Source organism: Cygnus atratus, chromosome 6 (assembly GCF_013377495.2).
Source record: "Cygnus atratus isolate AKBS03 ecotype Queensland, Australia chromosome 6, CAtr_DNAZoo_HiC_assembly, whole genome shotgun sequence".
NCBI classification, from domain to species: Eukaryota; Metazoa; Chordata; class Aves; order Anseriformes; family Anatidae; genus Cygnus; species Cygnus atratus.
This window is the reverse complement of record NC_066367.1, coordinates 16,628,348-16,647,815: the sequence shown is the minus strand read 5'-3', so window position 1 is coordinate 16,647,815 and position 19,468 is coordinate 16,628,348. Positions and strand designations below refer to the sequence as shown.

The 19,468-nt window shown below is 36.8% G+C and overlaps 1 protein-coding gene across 1 annotated transcript in view; it reads right to left on the bottom strand.

Annotated features, from left to right (window-relative positions):
* PDE11A (phosphodiesterase 11A) overlaps positions 1-19,468 on the bottom strand; it is a 129,394-nt gene that overhangs the window by 100,135 nt on the left and 9,791 nt on the right. The window contains exon 3 of the mRNA XM_050711656.1: positions 12,315-12,473. Within this exon, the coding sequence (XP_050567613.1) occupies positions 12,315-12,473 (159 nt within the window). The remainder of the gene's footprint in view (positions 1-12,314; positions 12,474-19,468) is intronic.

Here is a 19,468-nt window from a genome sequence, read left to right as displayed (position 1 = left end):
CTGCAACACCCAGACCTGCTGTCCTGCAGGACATCCCACTGACGCCAAGGAATACACGTTCATCATACATTCATACACCGATGAAAATGCATTCGTCAGTCTTAACTTACATCAGCAAAAAGAATAAAAAAGGCAACATATCACAACACTGGTAAAGATGGACAACTTATGCTCTGCCCCGTGTCCCTTCACCACGTTACACCACCCACAAACTCATCGAAACCATTACACTGAGAAAATGGCAACTAGGACACCCTCAGGTCTCAGACCTCTGCAAGCCTGTCACTGCTCTGCACTTGCCTCCTATTCGGTCCCCACCTCGCTGCCCTACACAAGGGCCCTATCCGCCATGGCTCCAGGGTATTTCCACTCATCTCTTGCTGAGAATGCATGCCACAACACTGGAGAGCTATTATCATGCCAGAGAGCTATTATCATTGAATTTGTCTTGTAACCATGACACCAGCATTGCAAAATTCTGCTAGTCTGTTTTTACACAGCAAAAGACTTTTCTTCTCCCAACAAGAAAGAAAAAACAAGATTTGTTTTTATTCATTCAGTGCTACCACACAGACAGCAAATTGCCAGCAAATTAACAGAGGTTAAATTCATGTCAAATTCAGCCCAAAGAATGTAAGGCTTGAGAGCTGCCAGTATCAACACTTTTTGCTTTGCTAAAAATGTATAGGGATAAATAAGTAAAAGGCTTCCCCACAGGCTGAGTTGACAAGGTGCTTACTCACAGCTTCCACAAAGCACTGTTAAATTGAGCGTTCTTCCTGGTACCCCTGCCAGTATCACTGTGCTGTTCACAGGAAATATTGTTCTAAACACAGTTTGCTTACTCTGTCAGGGGTTACCCAACTGTACTGCATAACTGCCTTGCTGAAATCTGACCACTGCTCATGATTCCAAACAATGCGGCTTAGTTATCTGTGACACCTGCAACAATGGTCCGACTAAAAAAATTATCATAATATTAACTCCAGTGTAGCATTTGGCAGCCAGGCAAGAGCAGTGAAATCATTATCTTAATTGGTTAAACTACTTCAGCTTTCATATTTCTAGTCAGCTCCACTCTGCAACACATACTCTTGCTGCATAATTAATCATTATCCTTGTTGACTAACTTTCACTGGTGACCTGACATGTTTATTATGCTTTGTTCTAAGGTCTTTTATTAATAATACACTTCCCAACATCCACCATGATTCAGAGAGCTCTGGAATCTTTCATAAGAACAACAACAGTTTTTGCCAAAATTTACAGTCAGAGCAAAGCAGACCAACCAGGTTGGATGATGAACAAAACCTTATGTTTTGATGCAGTGCCATCAAAATGCCAATATGCAGCAAAGACTGATAAGAATGCCCAGAACATCATGGAAAAATATGGCACTTCTTTTTTCAGGCTAGAGCATGCACAAAAGTGGTTTAAGTCTTTCCTGCTTCTCCAGCCAGAGGAAGTGCTGTCACAGCAAACTGAAGGCACTGCCCAGGCCTTGGAGGAGCAGACACTGCTCCTGCCAAAGCAAACAACCCACTGCAGGGACAACTGCTGCTCCAGGTGGGAACTTCACAGCTTTGCTTTTCAAGGCTGAAGATTTTTAGGGCAAAACAATTGGCATGAAAATGAATAGGGAGCAACTCTTCACAGTGTTAACTAAAAGCAAAGCAAGGAGGAATAACGTGAAATTAATGAGTGTCAGGAAGGGGTTCCTCATGTGATATGCAAGGTGTTTTGAAAGCTAAAAGTTTAGCTTGCTTCAAGAAATACCCAACTATACTCCTGAGTGGAAAATCCCTTGGGTAGTAATAAATACAAAAGATACCACATCTGGCCATGAGCTGCAAATCATGGGAAACCAGTGGAGTAACAAAAATACCACCCCGTGCTTGCCTCATCCAAGGCATCTCCTTTGAACAGCTGACAGAAAGGTCACTGGGTTAGAGTGTCCTTTTGCTTGAGGAGGCAAATCTTTTCTTATGTTCCTATGAAGGAAGGGGACAAGTTTTATTCACTTGTGGTGACAGAAATAAAGCAATTTTCCAAATAGATACAACACATTCCTGTACACTCCATGTTGTTGCTTAAATATTCCAACTGCTGGGTCTGCAAGCAGTAGTTTTTCTGGCTAGCAATAACAAAGAGTGTGGAAGAGTACAGAGTTCCTTCTCACATACAATCAGGAGTTCACCAACTTTAGGCTAGTTACACTTTCACAAACAAATCATGGACAATAGGGCTGCACAATTTGCACAGAGATGGGAATATGTAAAGCTGAGAGTATTAAACAGCTGAAGTGTTTGCTTTTTGCTTTTTTTGTTTTCTAACCAGATCCATCCAGATTACTGTCACTGCATAAGAAAAGCATTCAGCAAGACTTCAAAAGTTGCGGCAAAGTTTAGTGAGAGGGGGAAAATCATTTAATTTTAAGTATTCTTACCTCATAAAAAGGAAAAAAAAAAGATAGACATTAAGTATGGAACCACCTAATGCCATTTTTAGGCATTAGGTCTCAGAAGAGAGCCTAAGTGATTTGCCCAAGGGCATACCATGAGTCAGTGCCAGAATGACAGAATACTGTTTTAATTACAGTTTCCTATGAAGCTTGTAAGAACATGCTGAAGGTCAGAGGTTGATTTAATTTTTAGCAAAAGGATTTGCTAAGCAGTTTTCAATATCTCATCACGTAATCTATAGCTACAGACAGGCTCAGCATCACTATTCCAGGGGGAAATACTTTTGATGGCAGGAAGTGCTGTACGAACATTTCATTCTGCTTCAGGAAAGATAAGCAATTCACAGGAGATGTGAAATGCTATTTTCTAGAAGTATATCAACCCTTAAACTTATCGTGAAGAACAGCTATTATGGAGAACTGAATAGACCGACAGAAGTTCAGAAAAAGCACCTCACCAGGGACAAGTTCCTCCCATTTGGCCCACAGGGCACACCTCAAGTAATTGTAAGAAATTAAGGATGTACCAGCCACAGACCAGAAAGGTTCCCTTTTACACGCTTCCATAACTGTGTCCCAAGACAAGTTCAACTTCAAGCAAACAAGGTTTTTCTGATGAGTTACTTGATCAAAAATAATTTAGCTGGTGTAAGGGAGTTTTGCCAGCCAGAAAGAAGACAGCTGAAGGTGAAAATCTTATCCCTTTGGTAATATGACTTTTTTTGGGCAGGGGGGAGTATAAAAAAGCCACACAAACAAAAAACTGCTTCTAGTCAATTCATTAAGTAGGAAGTATCTAGGAGTTATACTATAACACAAACCATAGCTCTCACACTGTTTGGTGGCAGGCTGATGGATGAATCAGGCTAAATTCTAACCCGACGCCTTGTATTATTGTTGCTTTGGCATTGAAGACATTTTATCAGTTAAAATTCTATTAGTATACTATTTATTAAGAAAGGCGAAAGTAATAGTCTGTAAATGCAATAACTAAAACATTACACTTCCTGGTTACTGAAGTGTCTGAAGGTTACCATCAGAACCACACAACTCTTGGCTTTGGGGCTTGCTGTTAAAAATGTTAAGCCATTCCGCCACTCACTTGAAGAGTGCAGTACGGATATACAAAGGTAAGGAAAAAGTCTATAGTCACTGCATTTAGTTACATTACTAGTCTTCCACTTGTAAACAGACTTCATAGGAAATCTGGGCCCCTTTCTCCATGCCTGCTGCAATCCCCTGCAAGTATCAAAGAAAGGGGAAAAGGCACAAGCTCCAGGGCAATTTTATGCTTCAGAATCTACAGGAAGACCCAAATATCTTAGTATGATTTAGAACCAAGGTACAACTGAATATTTCATAACTAAAGAAATGTAATGTCTCTAATAGATCTTTTATCCTCATAAATCCTCTGAAGTTTTGCCAAACAGGGACATGGTGAATCAAAATCTTTGCAAGTGTTATTTTTGATCAAGTGACCTATGCTGACCTAATAATGAATAAAAGCAATAATCTGTTTATATTATTAAATGTGGCAGTAGACTCAAATATTTAATGTCATCTGAAGAAAAGTGCTGATTTTCTAGGAAATCAGCTAGGCTGCTTCCACAACCTGCCAAACAGAATAAGGAAAAGAACCTTAGACCAGGCCATACGACGCTGCCTACTACCACCACCAGTCTGTAGGTGGCTCGGGGCTCTCCACAGCTCTGCATTTTAAAGAAATACTTGATCTTCAGTCCTTACAAAGTTGTGAATGCTGTTAACATAAGCAGTAAAACACTGCCTTGGTAGTTCTCTAATCAGCTTGAAACAATTGTTCTAAAAGAGATCTGAAGATGAACCAACATGTCCACTGGATGGATTTAACATAACCTGCATATAACTTCCAACAAAGAAAATCAGCAGTTCCTGTACTATCTTTATGTTTGGCACAGTTCTTGTAGAGCTGAGGTCCAATGTGGAAAGAAATGCATGTCAATGTCAAAACATTCTGTCTTACAGCTCTCTGTGTGGCTCAGTTTCCAGGAGTGACAACCATTTCTAAATCTATATATATTTTTTTAAATTCAGAGACATCTTCAGACTCTGGACAGCTGACAAAACAACTTCAGAGGGGGAGCTTAACTTTAGGGAGATGCTGACCTTTAAGCATAATCTCTCCACTTTTCTGCCTTTCAAATGAATGTTCATGAAATCAATTAAGCAGTCATCTTTGCATCTAGCGAATAAAGATGTTTGATTTGTTTAATCAACAGCAGTCTACCACAAATTGTGTTTAGCCTTTTGGAGTCTGTTTGGATCATGGAAGGACACAGAAGCCAAAACTGATCTTCAACTTGGTTCATTAGTGCTCTGACATAAATGAATTTAAGCTTCATAGAACAAACTTGAGGGTATGCATTTAGTGACATACTCCTAAAGCAGATGTTCAAAGTCTGTTTAAAAAGCCCATGAAGTCAGCAGAAACTCTTCTGTTTAGTTTGAGCTTTGAGTCAGCCTCCAAATCAAATGCTACAAACACATTAGCCAAATCACAGTCTAGGTTTACAGGGGATAAAAAAGTACTTATTTGTCCAAGTCTCTGTATTAAGATACAAGCACAGAAAATACAGGAAAAACCAACAGGTTCAGATTCCTGGTGGCAATTGGAGGGAGAATCTAGAAGCCTTCCCCACTCTCACTATGGAGCAAAACAAGCTTCACCGAGCTATTCTGTAGAAAAATCCTTCCTGAAGCCAAATTTGACAGCACATTTGCTTGATGATAGCACCTAAAGGTCTCTAACAGGTATTAAGGATTTAGTGTACTACATACCATAAACACATACAGCAAAGTAGCCCAAGCATATGGATACACATTTAGAACTGGAAATTAAATATTTCACTAAAATATCAGTAACACGTCTTAAATGTTTCCTTCCTTCCTCAGAGATGATGTCCAATTCAAATATTAACTGCCAGTCTCAAAACAAAGATATTGAGACATAAGTTAAAGCACTTTTTTTTTTTATTATTATTAAGAAGAAAACTAAGCATTCTCCATTAACCTGAAGGTATGGCAATGTATACAAGACAAAGAAGTCCATTCAAATAAGTCACTGCAGTCACTTGGTGCTGTTGGTTGCAAACCAGTGATGTGAAGCTGCCCTGATAAAAATCAATATTTTAGTGACAAATTGTTTTAAACTCCCTCAGCAAGAGAATTCAGTTACTGTGATTTATTTTAATTTAGATTTGTGTAGAAAGTACTTTCAAGAACTGTGCCTAATAGACCATTAGAGTTTTCCCAGATAGTTGTAGCGCTCCAGCACCTTCATCCTTCAAATGTCTTTGTTATTTTCTGCCTTCTTTCAGCAAATTCATATCATACAATGAGATACAGTCCACGTGATGCCTTTGAGAATTATGCCAATTTTAAATAATAGACTCTGGAGTCTTACTGCCATGCAGATTTATCAGAGAACCAAGACAGAGGTTAGCAGGAGCATTCAAGGCCAAAATCATCACATACTGAATGTACAAAACATGCAAAAAGATTCTTTAGCCAATATGTTTTACATTCCTTTCTAGTGCATTCAAAATAATTTTTAGGTTATATTCTTCATATTCAGAGCTGGATGCACCATTTTCACAAGTCAGATGTCAGCCTGCTCTGAATCACTCCCTCTCCTGACATTTTTATTTACAGTTGATTACTTCCATAAGGTAAAGAAGCAGTCCTAACTGACTTACAGATAACTACCTCCCAGCATGACTTTAAGCCCATCATGTAAAAATTCACAGAAGGCAAATTAGCAGGTAGAGCAAAATTTCTGCAAGTCACTCATCATTATAGTAACCCCAGCATAGGATATATTTTGGCCTTAGCAAATACTAACCAAGAACAGCACATTAAATTGGGCTATTTAGACTCACTGGGCTGTTATTAGGAATGTAAGAACTAGAAATGACGGAGCATGCAAGAACGGTATCTTCAAGGCCCCCCAAACCACAAAGTTCACTAACTGAATCCTGGAGTTTGGTTATATAGCTCTTCAGAAAACTACCCACAGAGCACAGACAACCAATCTAGTTGGTCTTCTCCCTCCTAGGAAGGATCTCGCTGCATTCAAACTACTGTCTTTCATTAAATCAAGCAGGATTTAATTCAGACTGGCTGCCCCTGTGTAATCTCCCTGCAGTTGATTCATCTCTTTCAGGCTAGGAGGATGCCAGAGCCAGAGAGAACAAGGACACCAGTTTAAGGGATGGTGGAGCTGCTGCTTGTTAAACCTCTGATGGAGGATTAGATTTGTTTTGGCACCACATCTCAGAGGGCTCTAAAAGGCATACAATAATCTAAACCACAGACTGTCAAGATCTTGCTAGGTCGAGTTTCTCACCAGTCCTGGAACAAGTATGACTCACCAGCAAACAGCACAAATACTTAATGACTCTTCAGGACAGCACTGGGAACACACGCAGGCTGCACAGTTCTTTTCAAGGTGTTTTTTTTTTTTTTCCTCTCCAATCTTCCTATATGCAGATGAACAGGTGAAATATATCTTTTTTTTTTTTTTTTGAAGAGTTACCAGTTACATAACATAATGTAATAAGGCAACAGCTTCTATTCTATTACTGTCTATCTCAAAGTAGAAATCTCTACATCAGTCTGGTTAATCAAGCCACTGACACTAGGGAGGCAAAACTCATGGAGAGACAGCAATTTCTCTCATGCCAATGCCTGTCAGGTCTAGTTTTGTTCTTAAACAAGGAAATGGCTGGAGTATCCCTTATACCAAAAGGGAGAAGAGTTTATTTGGCAATTGGAAACCAATCATTACACGCAGGAAATTAACTTCGTAGTGCTATGTTATTAACACTGTGGCCAGAGATATAAAAAACCCTGAAAGTTTGCCATGAAAAACAAAACTACAAAAGCTTTGAAATCTAATACTCTACCATTCTACATATTGCAAAATACAAACTTGGTTACAACTTGGGAGCATTAAAAACTCTTCAAATCTTAAATATTTTATTTGCTCTTAACTTCCAGAAAATAACTAAAAAGAATACATAAAGTGATGCTTGTATCTACTTAATTCTAATTGAAAACATAATTCTTTGTTTCCTATTGACTCAAGACACTAGTGCCCCCAAGTGACATTTCATTATACAATAGTCTTGTAGCTTTGTAAAAAACAAACAACAACAAATTATTTTAATTGCTTCACATAATACTGAGTATAGAAATACACTTCAAACAGAAGACATACTTATTTGATACTGAGATTTGTTTGAGATGGCTCAGGGGTAGGGAGAGTAGGGGCAGTTTATTATTTTTTCATTTTCTAACTGATGCATGCTACTTGTCAGAAATTATAATATCAATATAAAGCTGGGCTTCTTTCATTTGCTAGTTAAGTTATCAGACTTTTTTGCATGAACCACCTTAGCACCCAGGCAGATCTTTCCTTTCATTGTTTTGGAAGAGATCTCCCATTTTTTTTCCTCCTAGTTTTCACTTGCCCCCTTTCCTTACAAACACCTTTGCTGATATCATCATTAAAGTGCTCATCCTGCAAGACATTCTCCTGAAAGTGCCTCCTTTGGCTTCCTAGAGATAAAACATGCATTTCTACCATGTGTTCTTCCCTCTTAACAGGGAGGGAAGAAGCTTAAAAGCACAGGTTTAAAAAGAACAGCACAGACTGCTGAGCCTCATTAAATCTGAAATCTGTTATGGGGCACAATAGCATTTACATTCTCATTTATTTTTCCATAAACTCTACATGTGAGAGCTCATTTAATATATTCTTGAAGAGTTTTAATGCACTGTTTTCTAATTATAACAATGGTATAAGTGACTAGTCAAGAATAAAGATGCAATCAAGGTATGGAAAACTTGCTGATTTTGCATACTCTTAGTAGTCAGTGAATGGAAGCAGACACCACCAGCTCTGAACTATAATCAAATATTTACATAAACATGTTTATGTAATACACAACTCACATTTACAGTTTTGCTTGTTGAACATATGATAATCAAATGTATTATCAAAGATATGTATAGAACATAAAAGCAACACTTTGAACAAGATACGTTTTTCTGCACTTTATTAGTATACCTTGTGCCTATATAAAGGGTATATTTAGAGAGGGTCTCATTTCTTTAATTTGCATTTGACTACCTATTGTAGCATGCACTGCCAGATTTGTATGTTAATACATCAATATTCCACATCAATATTTTCAAGAATCAAAAGCAACTCAGAAGCAAATATTTTAAAAGTACCGGGTCTTTTCAGATGTCTGAAGTAGCAACTTAAAATTGACAGTTATTTTTGAAGTTATTTGTACTATGCACCATCAATTACAGAGACACTTTGCAGAAACAGGAAGAGTTATCTTCACGGGAAAAATTCTCATGTAAGAGAAGTTACCTTTAACACAGTACCACAATAGTTGATACTGCCAGAGACAGAACTGAATTTCTTCCTTGTTTACTCAATACATAGTTAGAATAAAGTATTAACCAAAGTAGGATGTCAAATACACATACTGCAATTAATATTGCCCTTATAATTTTTCAGTTTTAAAATATTAATATTTGTGTCAATGGTAACCCCAGTTACTTGGCTTTAACAAAATATTTTTAAAGCTCATACATAATACCTCAGAATAACTGGGGAGTGAGTTGTCTGAATTATTAGTCTGTCATACCACATGCATTCTTGCCCTTTGCCTAACTTATACTTCACTCCTTTTATTTGTTGAATGTGCTTTAAATAAGAATATGATAAACTATCTACAAGTCTAATCTTTCACCTCCAATTCAAACAGCTAGGTCAATGAGAATCTGAAGCTTAACAAGAAGTTAACAGACAGCTCATGAGCACAACAGATCACAATATAACAACGAAAGATTTAGGAAAAACACCAAAAGCATATGAGGGTACACAGCAAGCAAGCTGGCTCTTCACATGTAAGTAGGTATTGCTAAGAATAACTGCTTGAAGATCTCCACTTGATAGATTATTTAACATAGCACATGCTTGCTAAGTAATATAAAGAAATTTGCTCATGACTGTTTCTGTTGGAAGAAATCTGATAACTAATAGGAGGTATAAAATAATCATTAGTCCTCTACTCTCTCAACTTTAGAGTACACACTTAATATTTCACTTGGCAAGGATTTTCCCACCAGGACTGCAAAAAAGTTCCTTCATGTAATGAAATTTCAAAAAAGACAATCAATTTTGAATTATTCCCGCTACACGAACCAGATGCTATTAACAGACATTAAGAATATGAATCTTTGTATGACTATTCTCACCAAACCTTTGTTTCCAACAACTATTAAATGGCTCTGGACTGTGCCCTAAATTTATCGCTGTAGATATAACAGGTAAAAAATAGAGATGTAATAGCAACTTCAAGAAGTACTTAAAATATAATTAACATATGTTCTATGGAAAACAAGTTTGATTTGTGTATTATTTCACAAGCTATTTAAAATTTCATAAACTGTTAGTTTAGCTTTATAATGCTTTTCATTAACATCATACAATCTTGATTCTAAGGATCATCTACTTAGATGAACCAGTAAGGTAGGATTTTCCTTTCCAACAGGCATTATTACATAACACCTCTTTTCGTCATAGCACGGAAATGTCAACACATACAAAATACTTGACAGAGAGACCTTGTTAGTGTATTAACTGTTTTTGAATCGACATAAGAAGCTTTCAGGGGCCAAGTCTGCCTCTACCTACACTTCTACAAAAATGAGATTCAATACAATGTTAATATAAACAGAAGTGTGTAGTTTCCCATTAGAAGCTTGAAAGATACTCTATTTCTCTTTCCTGGTCAGATGGAATTGCTATTCTGTTTCTCCACAGCTTGCTGACCTACCTTACTTTTCCCTAGTCTTTTTTTTTTTTTAAAATTAATTTTCCCCTCCTTGCTCTCTGCATTCACCAGCACCATTTTCTGTTTTCCCTACCTTTAAATTCCATCCTTGCTGTTCCCTCTATTCTGATACTTGAGCTCCCTTTACTCGCCAGTTCTAACTTTATAAACACCTATTTTCCCTTTTCTGTCCTCTTTATCCTTTCCTAGGCACTTGGAAGCCTTTTATGTTCTGTGATAACAACAGGGTAAATGTATGATCTCCATTAAAGTTTTAGTAAATGCTACAGGCATTTATCCCATGGAGAACATGAAGAGAAGGTGATGATTTTAAGTCAGCCACCTTAGAATTTTCTGTATTATAGTTTTCCCTATAAACTTATTCTTACAGGTAGTTTTTCAAAAAAGAAAAGTGAATATTCAGTGATGATAAACATGCTGTGGTTTTCTTTACAAACAGAAAATTGTATTTGTTCTACTAAAAATTTTTCACCAAATATTCTACTGAAAGAGTACCTATATAAAAAGAGAAACTATTGCTTAAAAAAATTAATTTCTTAACAAACTTTATTTAAGAGTCAACTCTGAAGTTTTTCTATTAAAGTTTACTTCATGGAAAGTCCACATGAAGTTTATGAAGTGGTAAACTGAAGTTTCAGATGAACGGTCCCCTGCATTTATTGAACAGATGTATGTTTTATGTTAAGACCTGTACTTTTTATGTTAAGCACTTAAACATTAACACAAGGACTACTACCCTATATCTGTTACAACTCCTCAGTGTACCCGATCTTCATAAAATAGTTATAGGATGACAAAAAAGTAATCTGAACCTAAAGCAAGAACTTCTACCAATTTAATTATGAATCAGCACCTAATATCTCATTTATTGGAGGTACAAGTTCTTCCTTATGTCAGCTGCCCTCTTCATGTTTCATTTCTTTATGAAGTGAAACTACTTAAGACAGAAAGCACACAAGGTATTATTCTTATAATAGGGATGTATATGCATTAACATCTATATAGAATGCATAGGTACTAAAGTTCTTAGTCTTTCCTTCTAAATATAACTTAAGATCTCAGTTTTCTGAACTATCCCAGAATGACCACATATTTTCCCTGAGCCCTTAAACTTAATTCATAACTTCTAAGTATACTAGAGGATAGGTCTTCGAAACTAGAGTTTCTACACAGCAAGATACCATCTACAAAAACTTAACCTACACTAAACTGGCTACATAGCGAAGGGCTGGCTGATAAAGAAAGGCACCCATGCAAATAGGTGTTTTCAAACACAAATAAGTAACAAACTCCAAGACACGTAAGGAAGCTAAAATTCGGAATGATTAAGATTTAATTTAAGAGGGATGCAAAGTGATTCTTCAGTGTCAGATCTAGCTTAATCTGAGGTTAGCAGCGTATACTAAGTGATTCAGCTAACATGGAAGTCAACATTATTTTTAAACAAGAGATCAGGAAAAAAAGTGATAGTAGCACAATACCAAGTTCAGGTCTCCTGAAAACAAGAGTCAGCTTTTCTGCTTTACAGCTGCAATAACATCTTAAGACATTAGGACTACTGACTTTTTCCCCCCCCCTCCCAGAGTTGAGAAAGCATTAAAAACAGATCAGTAGCAGGTTTAAGTAAAGACAGGTAACCTGGAATGATAAAAAAAAAAAAAAAAAAAAAAAATCAAGACACAAGCTGGACATAGAGAATAAGTACTAACATCAGCCCTTCCCTCCCCTTTAATAGGGACAAAAAGGAAGAAACAAATTGTACATCAATAAAATGCTGTGGTAGTATCATATCTGAGAAATTAACTAATTACAACCCAATTACAAAGTCTAGAAGATGTACAGATTATACTCATAACACCTGCAATAAGTACCTCTAGAAGAGTCTCCCTGCCAAGCTATTAATATTAAAGATAGAAAACAGAAAAAGGCAGTCTTACTTTTTCATCATCATCAGAAAAGGGGGCACCTCCAGGAATCTTATTTATTGCTTGGGCAACACCAATAATTTCTCCATCACTGTTTCTTATGGGCATGCATAAGAGTGACTTGGTCTTGTATCCAGTGAGTTTGTCAATCTCATCATTAAAGCGTCGATCCTTCAAAAGAAAATAAGGAAGTATTAATGTGCATGTCATACATCTGAGTTTTCTTCAGGTAGCAAAGTACTTTATTTTCCTCAATGTCTTATACAGTAAAGTTATGCTGTTGCATCTGTGTTTTTACCTTATCCTCTATTAGCTGTTTTTCTTCAGTTAAGATACTAAAATATACATATATATATATATATATATAATAAAAACCAGCATTTCTCTCTAAGAGGATCAGTACAACGCATTGTGAGTGCAATTATGTAAAGTCTCACATTTCTACCTTAATAAGGAGAATAAATGCTTGCCTCTCATTAAAATGAGACATTAAATTTCAGCACAATCTAATCTATTAAAACTAGCACTGGTTCATGCTTTTTGTTGCCTCTCCTCTTTCATGTGGGGTCAGAGCATTGCACGTATAGTACAGTATCTGAATGGCTTTGGGGTTAGATGTAGAGTCTGAATAGTAAGTACTACTAAGTCTAATACATAAAAAATATATATTAAAAAAAATAAGTTGTGTATAGATAGTCCTCACTTCAGGTTTAACACACTGCTTTGGAGCAACCAACATAAGTCATTTTGCCCTAAAACACTAGAAGTAGTGCCTCATGCCTTAGCGACAAAACAGATGCTTTAATACTTGTAGGAATTCCAGAATGTAGTAAATTGTAAACAATGATGACAAACTACCATCTTTATAACCAGTTAGAAATGACAAAAATACATGTAGGGTAACAACATGACATCTTTAGAATGAATAAATTTTATCACTTTAATGAAGTGCCACTACTTTTTGGAACACTTACTGAACGACATCCAGCAAAGATTGATATCTAGGATTAGTATGTGCATATATGATTGCATTACATGTTAGACCATGCTGCCGTTTCACATCTGTATTTTGTAGATGCCTGTGATTTCTCCACCAAGCAGATGGAGACACTTGGTGGCCCTACTTCTCTGCCTGTTGCACTTTAAATTTAGTAAAACAGACAAGGCTTGCTATGATGGCTAATATTACAATTGGGTAAAAATGCTTTTTCACAGAAATGCAATAAAATACTCAGTTATTTCTGGAAATCTAAGTATAGGAACATCCAATTTTAAAAAGCCCCCTCATGCCAGTATATTTCTCAGTGTATAGCGTAGCTGAAGACATGGCTATGCATATTGCTTGGATTTACAGTTTAAGCTTCCTCTGCAGGATCCACACAGCTAGTTGCCACTGGAGAAAGATTACCATATAAACAAACAAAATAAGTGTTTAAAAGATGTATTAAATATCTCTTCATACAACTTTCTATGCTTACCAGAAGAGTAAGGGGAAATTATAGTACTTTTGACCATTAAACAGTCTGTTTTTCTTAAGCACAATAACGTTTAAAGTAAGAAAAAAAGGCTCAGAGCAAGACTCAAATCTTAAGAGAAAATAACTTTCATTATAGGTTGACAAAAGCTAAAGGAAACTGAACTAAACTTCCTTTAAAAACATGGTGGTATACAGAAATCCATTCTGCTCTGGAACCGTACCACTCAAACTGCAAATCGGTTTCTCAAAGAAGCCTGTGAAGTTCAGAAGAGGTAGTGCTAACAGCATCTCCAGCCCACATGGGAGAGGATCATCTTCAATAACCATCAGCCAGGGAGGGAATTTCTGCCATTTCCAGGCATCAGCTCCGTTCCTCCAGGGTGAAGTTAGCATTCATGTTGCAGACAGTTCTGGCTCCCCTAACATGAGAAAACTGAGCTCTTCTACAGGAAGCAAGAGCTTTGTTTCCAAAGGTTTAGGCAATATCGGCTATGAAATATTCATGTACATTTGCGTCCACTGGTAGAAGAACAATCCATATAGTCCTTGATCTAAGATAAAACTTGATTAAGATGAGGGAGAGAATTCGTTATATCTTTACTGACACTAAAAGTTGACAGACTTTTTCCTGGCAATCTTATTCCTACTTTTATTTCCCTGATTGCAGATGCTATAGAAACATGTGTTTCTATCTGCTTCTATCGTTGTTTCTATCTGTTCTTTGCAGATACTACAGAAACATTTAGTCACCTTAGAATTGACATGATTTAGAAGTAACCGTTGATCTGCACTCACTCAACATAATATACACATTTGTTTAGTTTATACCTTTGTACAAATTTTCAGACCCTTTAACCATAAGGGATTAATACCAACCGTGATATTCATGTATAACATTTTTGCCACAGAACACCAAGCTCTTGATTCTGTTTTATTATACCATTCTTTTTTCCCTGTTTTAATTCTATAACTTCATTAGGGTCTGTTGTTCTTCCTTAGACCTATTTCTGCCTCTAGAGCGTATTAACAGCCTTTGCTTCCAAGAAAAGCAGATTACTAATATGCAGTCTTTGATAAGGCAATGAGATTCCCTTGAATTATTTGTGCCTAACAGTTTCCTTAGGAGAAACAGAACCCCCGTGATGAATGGTTTTTAATAACGACATCAGGGGCCCAGACCTGCCTGATCTTGTGATCTTTCTGCATGCTTCTTGCGCACTTTGATATCAACTTCAATAGAGGCTGAACTGTTCTGCATTGTACAGAAACCTGTCTAGAAAGGCATGCTACTTATACACCAGAAGTGAACTGCAGTGCAATTATCACATAGTAGGCTTCACCAATGAATAAATTAAGCTTTTTTTCCCCCAACTACTTCTTCGTAATGTCTGAACTAATATTTAGAATTAGTTATTGTGACTGAAATATTGATATGCTTAGTGTAACTGAAGAGACACAGACCCTGCTCTGTTTTGCTTTCTACAAATTCTGTAGAGTACATAGAGAACAACTAAACTGAAAAGCAGCTTTGGCTAGTAATAGCGTTAGTTAATTGTAAGACTTATAAAAAAGAAATCTTCAAGGAGGAGTTAAACTGAAGAGTAAGTTGGGATTTGTTTTATCTGAGCGCACTTAAAAATAGACACATTACTGTAAGACAAAAGAGGTCAGATTAAAAATTGAGCAAATTTATGTTTAACTAAAAGTTTTTGTTTAAGTAACAAGGTTCACTACAATGAGCATTTTAATCCAATTGTAACTTACAATCTGTTATTTACTCAGGAAAGGGCACTGTCAAAAGCTTCTCCCTTGCTTACAATTTCTATAACAAGAATAATTTATGTTTACCCCCCAAACTAGAGTAATAAGTTATGCTTTTTCATAGGTACGTAGAAAGTCACATTCCATCCTTATTCTGGACGCTGCATTTGTCCACAAAGTTTGTCACACCTGTGGTCCTTATTCTGTAAAATGAGGAAGTATTCAGGTTCAGTTCTACATTTATGAAGACTAACAATCACCTTTCAGTTTGGGCCCAGGCACATACAGTGAGCGTAAGGCACTTGATGAGCTTTCATAAAAGGGGCAAACCCACACATTGAAAGCATCTCACTACATAATGGGCTTCTCCCGAACAACAGCCACATTAAATACAGCAGTCATCTCCCTCAGCAATACCACACAGTATGAGAAAACTTTTCACTGCCCATGACAAGAGACACTGACATTCTAATTTCTCTGTAAAAAAATCCCCATTGGTCCTCTCGCCATCACAATCAGAACAAGTCTGTCAGCTGTGGTAAGCCTCCTGGGATAGCAAGTTTATTTTTAATGACTCAAATCAAGGCAAGGTCTTTTTTGTTCCTGCTATACTGTATTTTCTTTCAAGTGGATTTTTGAAGCTTCCTGTTTCTATCTTTTGCTGGGACGTCTACAACAGAAGAATTGAGGCACAGCAATCCTGGAGCAGACAGCCTCAGTCCCAGATATGCAGTGACCTGCTCTGGTGATATTCTCATTGATATCAAATTGCTCACTTATGCTAGAGAACTGGACTACCTTTTGCAGAAGGACATTACATCTCTGGAACAGAGAGTAAAGGTACAATAAGCATACTATAGAGAAGCTAATGCATTTAGGTAGAAAAAGGAAGAGATCGAGACAAGCCTCATCAAGAACTTGGTACAAAGATGGAAGTAATCAAGATGTCAGGTGAAATTTTGTCCCTAAATTTTTGTGGAAGAGCAGCCAGGAATTTCATTTTAGTGATGTTTGGGAAGAGTAATGAGGAAGGAGACGTGAACAAAAACATTACTTCTGCCAGCGTTAATATTGTTGAGATAAGCAATACACACATAAGAAAGCTGAATGACTAGATGACCTGCATTATGTCCCAAACCTTCCTTTTACACCCCATGCTCCCCCCTCAGCTTTCTTCCATTGCTTATTATATTGTAATAGGATGTACACGGTAGGATCTAGCTGAGAGGTTTAGCTGGATTTAACAGCATCAATAAAAACTCAATACTCAAGTGTGACCTGTGAAGGCTGAGGAGCTTGTACAAAATTTACATCCACCCCTACTTACAAGGTAGTAACCTTGAGCAAGGAGGCCTGTTTAGCAGCTGATAACAAAGCTGCTAAATCAGAGAGAAGCCCTCAATTAGGCTGCAAACATTTTGTGATACAAACTATTATCCCATTTGTTAGAACAGCCCATGGCACAACAAGGTCTTCATCTGCACTGGGCTCCTGGCTGCTAAGGAATATTAATGTTGATGATATGAATGCAGCATTTGCTTTTAAGTTTTTTATAATCAAGGCTTATTCAGAAATCAGAGACAGACCAGACACAAAATATACATATTTTCAAAAGCCTTCACTATAACTGTAATTGTACAGGCAGTATTTTCATGCAAGAACACCCAGGAATTATAAAGTCAAGTTTTCCACTGACTATTAAAAAACACTCCTAAAACTCACAAGCTTTTTTTTTTTTTTTTTTTTTTTAAAAACTCTGTTCTATCTAATGAGATTTCTAGATGCTAGAGACATTCAAAGTATAGTGACTGAGGCACTTTGAACTAGAATTTTGGAAATGCCAACAAGGAATGTTTATTCTAGAGGATAAATCTCACCTTGTCTAAAGCTGTTTATTGATTGTCATTCTTCTGTGGGGAAATATTGCCCTGTAAAATTCAATGGTCAGTCAAGGAAAGATGAGAGCCGGATTGACTCATCAGTTCAAGCACTTGTGTTTCAGCTGTAGGAGCTGTACCACTGCAGTCTCAGTTCTTCTAGACATTAAAGATGTTTCTTTTCTCTTGCTGAAAAGTTTCATGCTTTTATTCTATAAAAGGCTAAACTAGGGTACAGACAGTTACATTCTGGAATCATAAATGTTATCAACCTTCATTAAGAAACATTAAGTTTCTAGTTTCTGTAACTGTGTGAATAACATTGAAAGGACGGCCTGAAAGTGATCAAGAGCATAAGCATCAGAAATGCAAGGGCCTGGAACAGCAGCTGTGAGCAGAAGGACATCTTAGTGATGTAGGACATTCAAATTCACCTTTCTAGATCCCTTACCCTTCATCATACCAGCTGAAAACTCAAAATACTGCCCATCCCCATGAGCTGTCTCGAGTCCTCTGGTCTGACCTCTGTACTCATAAGATTAATTTGTAAATCTGACTGAGAGCTATAAAAATATTGGGCAAGGACTGAAAAAAGTTGATCAGCTGTATTATTGATAGGATTAGAAGTGCAAAGAAATCTATTAAGGCCCAATCCTCTTTACTTGGAAAGCAATGGCAAATTGGCCATGAATCTGTAATCACAAAATAACAGGCTTTGATCATTGTGAGAACTGAACCTCTACACTTAGAGGAACTCTAAAAAAAAAAAAAATAAATTAATGCTGACCACAAAGAGGTGAAAATCTCATTAACAAGTCATTATTTCTGTCACTCACTAACAGCATCTAGACATTTTCTAATGATTCCCAACTTAAAATAAACTCTTCAAAAAAGCTAGCAAGAAGCACCCTTCCACTGAAGGCCGCAGGGAGCCTCCATAACTCCCATGAAACAAACCAACTGTTGCGTTCTTGTTCTCAATCTAACTTCAATGTTGGGGGGGATTTAAAGTCATGAAATAAGTTATGATGGTAATAAAGAATGTTTTAATTTCTGAGTAAAAGTTAAAGAACTGGATTTCAGTTTGATTTTAAGTAGGAGATTCACAAATTGTTAGCAGAAGTACAGTTCTAAACATAGCCCTTGGAACTTAGAAAAGAAAATGAATCTTTATATCCTTATTCCTTGACTTTACAGGAAGCCAGGCTGCAGCAGCATTGACACTTGTAGAAGTAGAAAGATTTATTCAATTTCTTGATCACGTTTCCTGTGAGCATACAACAATATTCAAGCTTTTATAGGAAAGGAACAACCCAAAAGACAGCATATTATCCAGACTCAAAGCATAACAAAGCCAAAATACAAATTAAAAGTAAATAAATGAAGGCATCTGCTCTAGATAATCTTCTCTTTAAGGTAAAAAAAAAAGTCACATACAGTGCAAGGTCTGTAGTACATAAGGAACAGAAACCAAGCAATAAAACACTGCAGTAGATATGGGCAAAACCTTGTTGAAAATAGTTACTTGCTTTTGGGGGGCAAAACCTAAGTAAACCAATCTCTGAAGAGACTTCCTTGTAAGGATTGCTGCAACCATTCCTGCCATCTCCCCCCAAATCCCTAAGGCCCCAGAGACAAAGGCAGCAGGAGAACAAAAGTGTCATTCTCCAGCATCTAAAACCTAATTCTCCCAAGTAAATAAGCACATAGTCCAGTTATTTACTATTTATACGACAGCAATATTTCTTATAGGATAAAATGAATAAAACAGATAAGAAAGCACATAACAGCTCAGCAAGCTATTTCTTCACTCCCAAAACAATTCCCTAAAAGAGTAGGGAACATTGGCCCTTAAAGTTGTTAACTTCCAGATTTAAAACTAAGTCCATATATAATTTAAGCTGAAAAATACATAAGACTTATTGACTTTCTTGGGGGCAAAAAAAAGGTCACTTGCAATGATAAAATTCATGTTTTATTGTTAAATGTGTCTGTTTGGGCCTTCTTTTTTATTTTGATTGGTGGGGATGCATTATATCATCTATATCCGG